Source organism: Cupressus sempervirens, chromosome 3 (assembly GCF_028749045.1).
Source record: "Cupressus sempervirens isolate cs-2001-9-10 chromosome 3, ASM2874904v1, whole genome shotgun sequence".
Lineage (NCBI taxonomy): Eukaryota > Viridiplantae > Streptophyta > Pinopsida > Cupressales > Cupressaceae > Cupressus > Cupressus sempervirens.
In genome coordinates this window covers 590,224,460-590,237,441 of record NC_143120.1, presented here as the reverse complement: position 1 = coordinate 590,237,441, position 12,982 = coordinate 590,224,460, and the positions used below count along the sequence as shown (strand labels likewise).

At 37.5% G+C, this 12,982-nt stretch overlaps 1 protein-coding gene across 2 annotated transcripts in view; it reads left to right on the top strand.

The window, feature by feature from the left end:
- The window catches only part of LOC149568049 (GDT1-like protein 5), a 52,711-nt gene extending 40,273 nt beyond the window's left edge, over positions 1–12,438 (top strand). For both annotated transcript variants that reach the window (XM_089821057.1, XM_089821058.1), the window contains 8 exons: positions 10,601–10,689; positions 10,809–10,845; positions 11,003–11,059; positions 11,305–11,373; positions 11,495–11,539; positions 11,648–11,709; positions 11,833–11,905; positions 12,004–12,438. In XM_089821057.1, the coding sequence (XP_089677183.1) occupies positions 10,601–10,689; positions 10,809–10,845; positions 11,003–11,059; positions 11,305–11,373; positions 11,495–11,539; positions 11,648–11,709; positions 11,833–11,905; positions 12,004–12,078 (507 nt within the window). In that variant the 3' untranslated portion in view covers positions 12,079–12,438. The remainder of the gene's footprint in view (positions 1–10,600; positions 10,690–10,808; positions 10,846–11,002; positions 11,060–11,304; positions 11,374–11,494; positions 11,540–11,647; positions 11,710–11,832; positions 11,906–12,003) is intronic.
- Positions 12,439–12,982: the final 544 nt, after the last annotated feature.

The following is a 12,982-nucleotide window of genomic DNA, read 5'->3' as shown; positions in this document are numbered from 1 at the left end:
CGCCTCATAACAGTTACACAATCAATTTAAATTTCATTTACTCATATGCAGCAGTTTTCCAAAACTTGACATACATGGAGCTCAAAAAGATAAGAGACAAACATTGCACAGCTGCACAACACAGATCTCAGGAATAAATATGAAGACATATATGAGCTGACAACAGTCACTGATTTGTATCATAGAGACACAATGAATGGTGAAGATGAATATCATGGATATCTTCCTCACAAACATGGCATTTACTAAGATCAACATAACCCTTACATGGCATTATATTCGGTCTCTTCAAATTTCAAATACAAGACCCTTCATATTTCCAAATATTCAACACTTCATATGCCTCTTTTCATGGTGCATGGCACTTTATATAATATAATTTCAAATATTATTACAAAATGTCTTCTTCAGCTGATGATGACCATAACGGTCATAACAAGCATATTTCTATTTCATGAAATCAGAGATAAAGATGTCTATCGCAGCTACAATCTTCAACAAAGAGGCATGTAATGAAGAGTTGTGGCTCCCTTCAAATAAGATTTAAAGGAGCAGAGTTCATTTGAAGGGGGACATGGATGGAGCAAGAGTTTATGTCAGACTTACAGTAGCAGATCTGTAAATGAGAAGATAAAAGGGAAGATCATCAAACAAAGGTTAAAGCCACGATTATAAGAAGAATTTCTAACAGAATTGTAGGAAGAGTATATGCAGATATAAAGGAGGAATACATGCAGATATAAAAGAGGAATATATACAAATATAAAAGAAATGTATATGCAGAAATAGAAGAATACACTGATGTGAATTCAAAAGAAAAGTGCATGCAGACTAAAATGAGAAGTCTAAGGAGTTGACATCATTTGAAGTGTAAATCAAGAAAGAATTAATGGAGAAGAAAGCGACCCCTTCAAATGGCTAAAATTATGGACTGTGATTGTGAAAGGTTTTGACCATTGCAAAGGGAAGACATGATAAAGAGGTATGACTCTCTACCACATTGGAAGATACAAAGGGAAGAGGGTTTCATTTGAGGAGGACAGCTAAGGGGGACCAATTTTGGAATAAATTATTTTTCTTAAAGGCAACAAGAAAAAGTGGCGATTCAATTCATATGAAAGATGGTGATTCTTCTATTAATAAAATATTAGGGAGAATTAATTCCAAGCATTGAAGGATCACTCATAATTCATGAATCCAAAAAAAAAATTATGAAACTAAGCAAACAATCAATTAGAAAATCACTTTAACAATTTAGCATACATTCAATTCACCAATACATCAAACCAACACTCTTTACGTCATTATTTATCAATCGTATAATCATCAATTGATTAATCGTCACTCACTGATACCCCAAATCATACGATCAAAAGAACTCATTTGGTCAATCAATCATTAAAATAATATTAATCATTCAACAACATTGAATCTACAAGAAAATGCCAATTTAAGGAACCAAATAAACTTAAGATCCAATCTCTATAAATTCATTAGTAAATACTACGCGCACACATTGTTTATGCATAAATAGATAATGATTCTCTTATATGTATATTCATAAGATAAATTATAAAGTATTCCTGATGATGGAACTATTTGAAGTCCAACTTGTATGAAGGATTAGTGGTGAAAGAGGGGAGTTTATAAGATGGTTATCTAAGTATGCCACCTTGGTGGTGACCATATAACTGTCTCCAATGGCCAAGAGGGCCTTGATATCAATCCACTCTTGGGCTTGGATAGAACAACCAAGAAAGCCTTGTAACAATCTCCTCTTCGCCTTTGCAACGATGGATGTTCTCTTTAGGGGGATGAGGCATGAATACATAAAGCAAGTACAATCACCCCACTAAGTAGGTCACCCTGGTGGATTTCCATCTTGACTGCCCACCAAGGCTAAGAGGGCTTTGGTTTCACTCCTCTCCTAGGTGTAGTGTGGATAGTGCTTTAGGCGGACCTACTGCGTTTCTTCCCCCAAACTTTAATGTTTTTTTATAATATTATAGATATTATATGAATTTAATGTGTTCTTGTCTAACCCTAAGAATTAGAAGTGTACATATGTGTGTGTGTGTGTGTTTCTTTGTTATGATTATAGGATTCAAATCTAGGATCTCATTAAGGAGATATTTCACTTGGTAATGGTGTAGCCCTAACCCTAATTTGTTGGGGCAAATTTGGAAGGGGACATTACATCCTTGATTGAAACCTGCTACATCTCTTGGTTAGTTGGCCCCTTCTTAAATAAGTGTATTTTAAGATATAAGCAATGGTTCTTGATGCTGCTTGAGCGACAAACGTACTTGGGATCAATATTCAAATACCTAACCTTGCATTTGGCATGATGTTCAAATGCATTGGTGCATAGGCCAATTAGGTTCTCTTTTGCCATAATAAAGTGTTACCTCATTAATATGACAACGAAATATAATTTGGGTACATGGATCTGTTCCTGGTACGTAAAGATATCTCGATGATAATCTTAAATCTTCATGAAGAATATGGTATTGCCCAACAAAATAATTGACTAACATTTGTGCTGTCATAAGATTGTAAAGGATATGAATTTGTGGCAAGACCTGAACATCTATGACAACTTGGAAAAACCTGCAAAAGACAAAGATTAAAGAAGATATTTTTTGGCAATGCAAGATTGCAACCCTTGAGATGCTCTTTCGTCAAGAATGAATATACTCAACAACATATATTTGACATGTTAGGATGTCTTCTAGTCTGACATTGAAATTCTCTCCCAAAAAGTTCCAATCATGTAAGACATGGTTCTTACAACCGAAACAAAGCTGTTACGCTTTCTAAAAGCTCAATTTCTTCTTGTAGAGTATCTATTGCCCCTTGATACCCTCTTTTCTTATCCTCTATTTGTTGCTTTTTAAAATCTGCACATAATGGAAAAGGCTTTGATGTTTTATTAAGTCCATGAAGTATATGGTTTTGAGATGGAGAGAAGGTATTATAAGTGCTAGATCCCCATAGGCCTGAGCTTCAAGCTCGTCTAAGTGCCTCCAATCTTTAAGCTCCTTTGAGTGCCTCCGAGTTCCTCCAAGTGCTTGTGGAACAAAAATTGTGCATGGGAAGGGAGCCGCATATGGTTGTTGTGTCGTTAAGGAAAGATTTGATTTTTGGGAACTGTTGCAATTGACAATCCTTTCCACGGAATTGCGAGATAGACAAATAACTTATATAGGGGCGGTGTTGTTCGTAAAAGCTCAATGGTTGAGCTACTTGAATGCATCGTCACACTTGAAATTGTCCCTCCACTTAGAGGCATGTGTACTTGTCTCCCAAAGCTAGAGACATCTTGCAGGATGATTATATGGAAATTATTTCTGTCAGGATGTATTCCAAGATAAGTAATTTCGAGACCTTTATGTTGGTCCCAATTGGTACTGGGGGGGTGGGTGAATCAATACGTGCCATTCTACAGATTCTATCAATAAATGCAACTAGTTTAGAGACACCTTTTTGCTAACTCTTTTACAGTCAAGGTGATGACAAAAGCAATGTAGTCAAACCATACAAGATTACACAAACATGCATACATGAATGACACAAATATTTGTACATGGAAATCCTCAGTGTGAGGATGAAAATCACAGTGGGAGTAATATACCCACTAGCCTTTCCTTCCAAGTAAAAGGGTGCCCTGTTAAAGGTTGACAATTGTTCCTTTTGGGAAGTCATCCAGTTAGGAATGCATATAATCTATTAGGATTACAACAACTTGTTAAGGCTATCTCGCTAGAGGATTTTGATCCCTTTTTGAGAGATACCTTGTTCGAGGATTTCAAAGACTTGTTACAAGTCTGCCCTGTCAAAGGCTTACAATAGTTACAATGGTCAGAAAGCAAACTAAAGGTTAGATCTTAAGATGTGACACACCTTGCCTTGTAGATCCTTTTTGAAAACTCCTCGAAGATACATTGATCTCCTTCCTCTTATTTGGCTTAACTTGGTGAACTTGCTCTATTCACTTACTCCTTTTTCGTGCTTCAGCACCAGTCTGCTGTCACACACTATCGTTCACTACTTTGGTCTACCTCTACAGATCTCTTCTCTTCACAACAACAACAATGACGACTCCAACAACTTTCAAGAATGAAGTTTGTGTCCTTAAATCACTCGTCCAATTCATGGATAGAAACCCTAAAATTTCGAGCTCAAATTTTGAATTTGAAATTTGAAATGCATAGCGAGCGTAGTCACAAAATATCTGTGATGATCTATATGTAGGTGCCTATACATGTAGGCCTTCCTATCCATTTGTAAGTCTACATATCGACTGGAGTCCTTGCGTCCTTTTGTCGCATCCACCATTTCTCTTTGCATGTATGTCACGTCGCTTTCAAACCTTCTTCTGGTTTCGTCACATCAATGGTTAGTAGGCTGTGACCAACAAACTTCCACGTCTGTTTTCCTTTCATACACTTGTCATCTTCTCATCCTTTGTCGAGACCCATATGCCAGTCTACTGGTCGTTCTGTTTGCAGCACTCCAGACCTCTTCTTGACTGGTTGCCAATCAATGAAAAAATATCAACACTTAATGCTTGAGTTCATTGCTCACCATTCTGCTCGACCAATCATGCAAGTGTAGTTTAATCCAACAATCTCCTTTAGATGGTGTGTTGGTGGTATATTTTTAGGAGTACTTTCTAGTTGAGGTGATGGCATGTCATCTCGTCTTTGTTCATTCTCAATCTCCTTCACTGGTTCTTCTGATTGTGCTGCCAGTCTCGTTGTATCTTTAGGAATCTCCATTGCAGGCAATTGTTGATCCTGAGTTTCTTCTCTAGTCTCTTTTTCTTCTGTTGCCTATTCTCCTTGGTCATTCTTTTGTTTATCTACAGGGATACCATTCATACGTTGACCTTTTTCTTGTTTAGCCTGTACTGGACCTGTGTCCATGGTGACATCAATAATTTTAGGACTGGCTTCTCCAGCTTGTATATCATCTTTTCTTTGTTCTTCCACTATTGTTGTTGTCTTGTTGGGTTGATCCTGTTGAACCTCACCACTATCTTTATCTAAGTCTTTTGTTCTGCTAGTGCAGCACGTTGTTCTGCTGCCTTCTTCTTTGGGTCTTTTGGATCAGTTGCCTTGGTTGCCTTTGGTTTTTGTTTCTGGTTCTGCCTCTTCTATAGGCTAGACTCCTCTTGATCATATAATTTTCTCCAAAATTTCTTTGCATTAGAAAATGCATCTCTCCTCAAACGTGTAGTTATTAGTGCTACATTTGCAGGGATATCAAAATCTTTCCTGCATGATTCTACTAGTCCATTTCTCTCTTTATTATTCATATCTGGTCTAATCTTAGCTAGAGCACCATCTAGCATATTCTTACATTCTATTATGCTTTTAGACCATATTTCACTAAGTGTTGTTTATAGTTCACTCAGAACTAATGCTTCAATCTTCCCTAGTGTTCTATTGAAAACTCTCAAAGTTATCAATACAATATTTACTATCTTATTTTTAGTGAGTTTGGTAAATTTTGAGTATTTATCCCTCAATGTATTATAGTTACGATTATTTTCAATATCATCAATAATGCTCTTCAAGGTAAGTTTCTTACCTTCCTGTCATCTTGAGGCTCTCAGTCTCTGTTTCTTCTTCTGATTCTTCTTCCTCCGCTGGAGTTGGAGGTTTCATCTTCCCTTTTTCTGAGGCTTTCTTCTTATATGTCTCTATTGTTGGGGGCTTGATGGTAGTAGAAGTCTTCTTGCTAGTTGCCTCTGCTTCTAGTTCTGGTTCAGGTGAAGATTCACCTTGAGTATTCATTTGTGGGCTTTCTTCTCCTTTCTCTTCCTTTTCCTTCTCAGCCATCTTCTTGGTTTGCCTGTGCTCTTTTTCTTCTCCTTCTCTTGAGCAACAGCCTTTTGCAGTTCTGTTAATTCTTTTTTTTTCTTATTAGCTGTTCCGAACCTTTGTTTTTCCTGATCAATAGGCATTTCCAACAGCCGTTTGATATGCTCTCTAGTTGAGTTTTCTTCAATTTCACAAGGGGACTCGGTTAACCAATGAGTTCCTAGTTCGACCACTTGGACTGCGCACTTGTTAGTGCTAGCTGGGAAACAAATTTCCCTTCTATAGTCCATGATCAAATTCAGGGGTATTCTCTTTCTTCTCTGTATCTCTTGCTAGAATTGTGTAAAATATTTGTCAAGTGAGTCAGGGGTGCCGCTACCCAACTTGTTATAGATGCTTGTTATCTGAGTATTCAGGGGTATTCTCTTTCTTCTCTGTATCTCTTGCTAGAATTGTGTAAAATATTTGTCAAGTGAGTCAGGGGTGCCGCTACCCAACTTGTTATAGATGCTTGTTATCTGAGTGATACTACTTTTGGACTTCTAGTGGAATGAAAAAAAATTCATAAATTCTACTTTAAAGTAGAAGAATACATACTAGATTGCACCATACTTGAAAAGTTGAATATGTGTGCACTGCTGTCCCTCTTGATTTTTCTCAAATTCTCCATCATTTGATTGTGTAACCACCCACTTAGGCTATGCTTGATGTTCTCTTTTATAATTTGGTGTGCTCCATACATTGCTCCACTAGGCACACTGTTTGTTCTACTTGATTGACAAAGCCCGTGTGCAATCACCCTTGCTGCAAACTGGACTTTCTCAACTACAATATCATTCAGTGAGCACATTCTACCATCTTGATGACATCTAGTTAGCTTTGCCACTTTTGCTGGCTTGTATTTCTTGATCGTTAGATTAGTCTTAGTTCCATTGAATCCTATAGCCCTCTCAATCACCTCCTTTGTGATCTTGTAGGGTTTGTCAAGCCACATATACTCATCGTGCACCTTGTTCAACACGAATCTTACCCATTCTTCCATAAAGAAATTAGGGATATCTACTGCACGAGCTAGGGTTGTGTCCTCCAGGATTTCAAATCCTATCTTCCATTGGTTGTTGACACAATACTTTTCATAATCTGACCTGATTTCTTTGTCTCCAAGTTCCACAATCTTTGCTTTCAGGTAATCACTGACATCTTTGATAAATATCACACTTCTTGGGAGTGAGGATAGTGCTCCGGTCATGTCCTTTTTGTCTGCACTCGACAAGATAGGTTTGTAAATAGGTGGCTCTCTTTCTTGTCCATCGACCAGTTTAGTGTAATACAGTTCATCGTATTGTTCTTGAGCCATCGTAAGATTTAGTGCAAAAATGATCTCTTTTCACACGATCTGTTACACTAGACTGGTTCTAGGGTTACTAGTTGCTACTTGCTTAGATTCGCACAAAGGTTGCTCTTCTGGTAGGTAGGGTCTCACGAGTAAAAGCTCTATAGGATCTCAAGATTGCAAAAGTGATAGTTGTGGCATGATATACCTATTTATAGATCCAACTTAATTGTAATGTTGAGGTTCTAACGATAACCTCATCTCTTACCTACCTCTTCCTGTGCAATAATGCTTTCTGACAGTTTGTTTAACAGTTAGATTTTGGAGATAACTTGTCTCCTCTTTTCAGGTGAAACAAGACTACTATTCAATGCATCACTTGTCGGGACTTACCAATTTGAATGGAATGTGGGGACCAGTGCAAGATTGACAATTGCTTGCCTAACCCTTCTTAAGCTTTATTAGCTTAACTTGATTGGGACGTCTCACCACTTTCCGGTGAGCTTACTTTTTCTCTAATCTCTACTCTAGTATCCTCTAAATTTGTCTTGGTCCATACTTTGGCAAAGTCCTTGCTGACTTGCTCAATATCAATGGCCTTGTCTTTTCCTTTGTTGCCAATGTGTTGTTGTTTGGGTTTTTACTTGTCCTTACAATCCTTGGTGATATGACCTGTCTTGTGACATCTGTAGCATGTCTTTATTTTGTTCCAAGGTCTAGTGTTGTTCTCATGACTTGCCTTCAGCTTGCAACGAAATGCCAAGTGACCATCATTACCACAGGTGAAGAAAACTTGTCTCTCACACTTACTCCTAGTGTGTCTACCTGACTTTGGAGACAACTGATATGATTGAGCTTTCGATCTACAGTCTTTGGCACTATGACCATACCTCTTATAATGGTAACATTAACCTTCTTCTCTTGCCTCATTTGCAAGATCTCTGCACTCATGTGCATTGTGTCCGTGCCGGTGAGAAATAATGTAGTAGCCTCTATAGGCATGTTGACTACCGAGTTCCACGTGCCTATGCCAGCATACATTTGACTTGTGTCTAATTTTACCACAACAAAAACAAGTAGATTTGTTTGATGACATACCTTTTTTTGTTGTCTTTTTGTTCCTTGTGGAGTCTGCATCTTTTGCTCTTGAAGACTCCTTTTCAGTTGTGTTGATTCCTTCGAATCCTAGACTGGTTGTGTCAGCGATCTTCCTCGGAGTCCTTAGCTGTTCTTCCAGCTTCCTGTGGTTTTCGTTGGACTTCTTCACACTTTCATTTTCTTCTTTGGTGTTCTTCAATTCATCCATCAGTTGAGGAACTTGTTCTTCCAGCTACCCGACTTCTTCAGTTAGAAACTTAGAACTTCTAGCTGTTCCAGTTTTTCATGACAGTGCTCTTGTAGGACACTGTTTTCTTGTGTGATGTACCGGTATTCTACTTACAATAGGGCTATCTCATCTTCTTTCCTTTAGCAAAGCTTCAGCTTGTTCTTTTCTTTCTAAGCCATTCTGAGTTCCTCATAGGCATGATCTCTTGCTAGGATTGCATTTCCTTTTTGATCTTGTCCTTCGCTTATTCTTACTGCCGCATGTTCCTTTTCCTTTTTCATGGTTGTGATCATTTTGGTTAACTTCTCATCTCAGTCATTACCTCTGAGATTGCTTTTCAGATTGTTTAGAGCCACTTTGCTCTTGAAGTTTCTCTATGAGTTCCTAACTTTCTCCTAACTTATTCATCAGTTTCTTTCTCTTTGCCAGAGATTCTCTCAAATTGTCCTTTAGATCTTCAATAGTGTCAAGAGATTCATCAAGTTGCTTCTTGTTCTTCATGGCTGTCATCTTGTCAACCTTGTAGATATTAGGGTCTGGGCTCTGATATCAATTGTTGGTCCCAACCGGTACTGAGAGGCCGGGGGGGGGGGGGGGGAGGTGTGAATAAGTACATCCAATTCTACAGACTCTACTGGTTAATGCAGCTAGTTTAGACACACCATTTTGCTAACTCTTTTATAGTCAAAGTGATGACAAAGGAAATGAAGAAAAACAAGATTACACAAAGATGCATACATCAATGACACATTTTTTTACGTGGAAACCCTCAGTGTGAGGATGAAATCCACAGTGAGGGTAATATACCCAGTAGCCTTTCCTTGCAAGTAAAAGGGTACCGTGTTAAAGGTTTACAGCTGTTCCTTCCGGGAACTCATCCTGTTAGTAATGCATACAATTGTTAGGATTACAACAGCCTGTTAAGACTACCTCACTAGAGGATTTTGATCCCTTCCTGAGAGATACCTTGTTAGAGGATTTCAAAGACTTGTTACAAGTCTGCCCTGTCAAAGGCTTACAATAGTTGCAATGGTAAGAAAACAAGCTAAAACTTAGATCTTAAGATGTGACACACCTTGCCTTGTAGATCCTCTATGGAAACTCCTCGAAGATACTCTGATCTCCTTCCTCTGATCTGGCTTAACTTGGTTAACTTGCTCTGTTCACTTCCCTTTTTTTCGTTCTTTAGCACCAGTCTGCTATCATACACTGTTGTTCACTATTCTGGTTTGCCTCCACAAATCTCCGCTCTTCACAACAACAACAATGACTACTCCAACAACTTTCAAGAATTAAGTTTGTGTGTTTCTTAAATCATCTGTCCAGTTCATGGATAGAAACCCTAAAATTATCCTGCTCAAATACTGAATTTGAAATTTGAAATGCATAGTGAGCGTAGTCACAAAATACCCGTGACTATCTATATGTAGGTGCTTATTCATGTTGGCTAGCCTGTCCATCTGTAAGTCTACACATAGACATGAGTCCTTGCATCCTTTTGTCTCATCCCTCGTTTCTCTCTGCGTGTATGTCACGTTGCTTTCAAACCTTCTTTTGATTTCGTCACATCAATGGTGAGTAGGCTGCGACCAGCAAACTTCCACGTCTGTCTGCCTGTCATAGGCTTGCCATCTTCTCATACTTTGCCAGTCTACCGGTGGTTGCACTTGCAACACTTAAGTCATCGTGTTAATCGGTTGCCAATCAATGACAACTTATCAACACTTAATGCTTGAGTTCATTGCTCACCATTTTTTCCGGTCAATCATGCAAGTGTAATTTAATCCAACACTTTAAACAAAGTAAGGATTGTTTTTCACATTTGTCTGATTTCGTATTTATCATCTGGGCTATAAATGTTTGCTACAAATCAACATTGAAAGCTGACATGTTTTAGATTCTCATCTTTCTGTTTTGGTCTTTCCATAGTCTTCTTTTTTCGGAAAAAAAATGAACTTTCTATGGTAGAACTTGAAATGTTGTAATTATGAATTTCCATTTATGCTATTTACCAAGAAGCAGTTTTTTGAGATTTCATGCTGTGTTTTTAAACATAATAATATTTTATAAACTACCACAGCATGTGCATATTTATTCTGTAAAATGGCACAGATATCTCGGAAATGGACTCATGTTATAACAACAGTTTTATTCTTTGGATTTGGATTTTGGTCATTATGGGAAGGCATCACGGAAGAAGGGTACGTTTATCTCAAAACTCCTCAATTTTCTTAGCTTTTACTGTGTTTATCATTCTGCTAAATTGTATCTTAATTAGAGTTACATGGAAATGAGCCTGAGGGCATTGCATTTATTGCAGAGACTCCGAAGAGTTAGCTGAGGTGGAAGCTAAGCTGGTCAGTTATTAATTCATCACCCTATGGATTGGCCAATCATTTAATTTTTATCTAATAAGCTACTGGTTAAATACCATGCTGTTTCAAGTCATAGATGATGTAATCAAGGGGATTTCTTAAATTTGACTGTAATATTCTTTTTGGTGTAATTTTTCAGTCCACCGATTGGAAGGATAATGCACCTTCTAAGGAATCAACAGTAAAAGGGAGTAAGGTATGCAAGTAACTCAATTTTCTGAAATGTGAAATTATTATTTAGTCTTTGCAATATAATCCGTTGTTTACAATCATGATTTCCAAGTGTTTATTCTACCTTGTCTTTGCATTTCTTTGAAACTATGAATGTTGGTGTTTTGGGGGTTTGTTGCATGGTCTTAGCAAGGATTGTGTGTGTTAGCGGTTCTGCCTCCAAAAGTACTTGGTAGTTTCTCCATTGGTGACAATTCTGATTTATGTTAGGTTGAAGATGATAAGAAAAAACAGCAGAGACCATTCTTTACTCAATTCTTTTCACCAATTCTCCTTGAGGTAAGTAATCTGGTTTAATTAAACCTCATCCGTAATCAAATACTTGACGCTTACAAGTTTGGGGGCCTATAGAGAATTCCTATTTTTTCATGATGAAAGGTTTGTCATCCTATATTTGCAGGCATTTTCACTGACATTTTTTGGAGAGTGGGGTGATAAGAGCCAGGTTTGCAATGCCTCTCTTTGGAATGAGTTTGGGAAGTTTTGAATACTATGTTAATGAGGTGAAAACGGTTTGAAGTTGATAATCGATTACACTGAAATCATTGTGCAGATTGCTACTATTGGACTGGCCGCAGATATAAATCCATTTGGTGTAGTTCTTGGGGGCATTTTGTATGTTTCTTCCTGGATATTTAAATTATCAAAGGCCTCATTTTGTTTACTAAAGTCTTAGCAAAATTTAAAATAGATTTAATGTGGAAGGAGTAAGAATGTTCAAATGTTTTTTCATTGTAGAGGGCAGTCTTTGTGTACTGCTGCAGCTGTATTTGGTGGCAAGAGTTTAGCATCTCGTATATCTGAAAAGAAGGTAAATTATCTGCACTTTATCCTTTTTCAGCTGGCTGAAATTAAGATCACATTCCAGTGCCCACTGATTATCTTCTTCCTTTCCTTTTTGCCACGCAGGTTGCAACTGCTGGTGGAATTCTGTTTGTTGTTTTTGGGATTCAGTGTTTAATGACGAAAGCTGAGAGTGCGTGAAATATCCACTCATTTGTGGATGTTGACTGGGGTTGACATTTTTTTTATTTCCCCTGATCATATCTGCCCGCGAAGAGTTAATTTGCTGGGAGTAAAATGCTGCTTCTTCGTAAATCATCATATGGGATGATTACCAGTTAGATTGCTGCAATTATTGCGAAGTACGCTTTTTGTAAATACTAACCCTTAACGTTGCTATTATTCTTTCTTGGGCAACCCTTCTTCCTTTCATAAATGGCTACGCTGTTCATGTAATCTAATTTGCACTGGCAGTGAAGCCCATTATTTGTTGCTTGAGATTGAATGGATTCAATATTTTCCCATAAAGGGTTTTATTAATGGGTAATCATTGTTTCTCAATTATCTGCCGGCAAAATTTCTCGTCAGGAATTTGGTAATAGCATCGAACGCACTACAAATTTACTCTTTCAAAAAAGGAACTGGCTGATAACATTGCAGGATACAATTTCCAAAACCAGAATTTTCCAGTATAACAAAGTTGCAATAAAAGAATCCCATACCATAAGAAAGTTGCAATGAAAGAATACCATACCAATACAATATATTTTTTCTACTAACTCTTTTTTTAAGTATTGTTAACTTTTCAATTTCACATTTTAAACTGTTGCAAAGTAGTGCTTAATTGAGCTATCGACATTTTCTCTTTCCATTTTAACCCTCCTCATATGATTCTTCTGTACATGGTTGTATGAAATATTGAAATGTTTTACGTAGTGTAATCTTTTCCTCCCAAGTTGCGTGCTTTCTTTTTCGTGCTGTCCTCTTCGATTTCACAAGAAACGCTTAACACGTGTGTAAGATTAGACTGTAACGACCACTTTTTAAGATGATTTTCCACAAAAAAAGATTTTTGGGTCAATTTGTTTTTCAAAATTCCGATAAA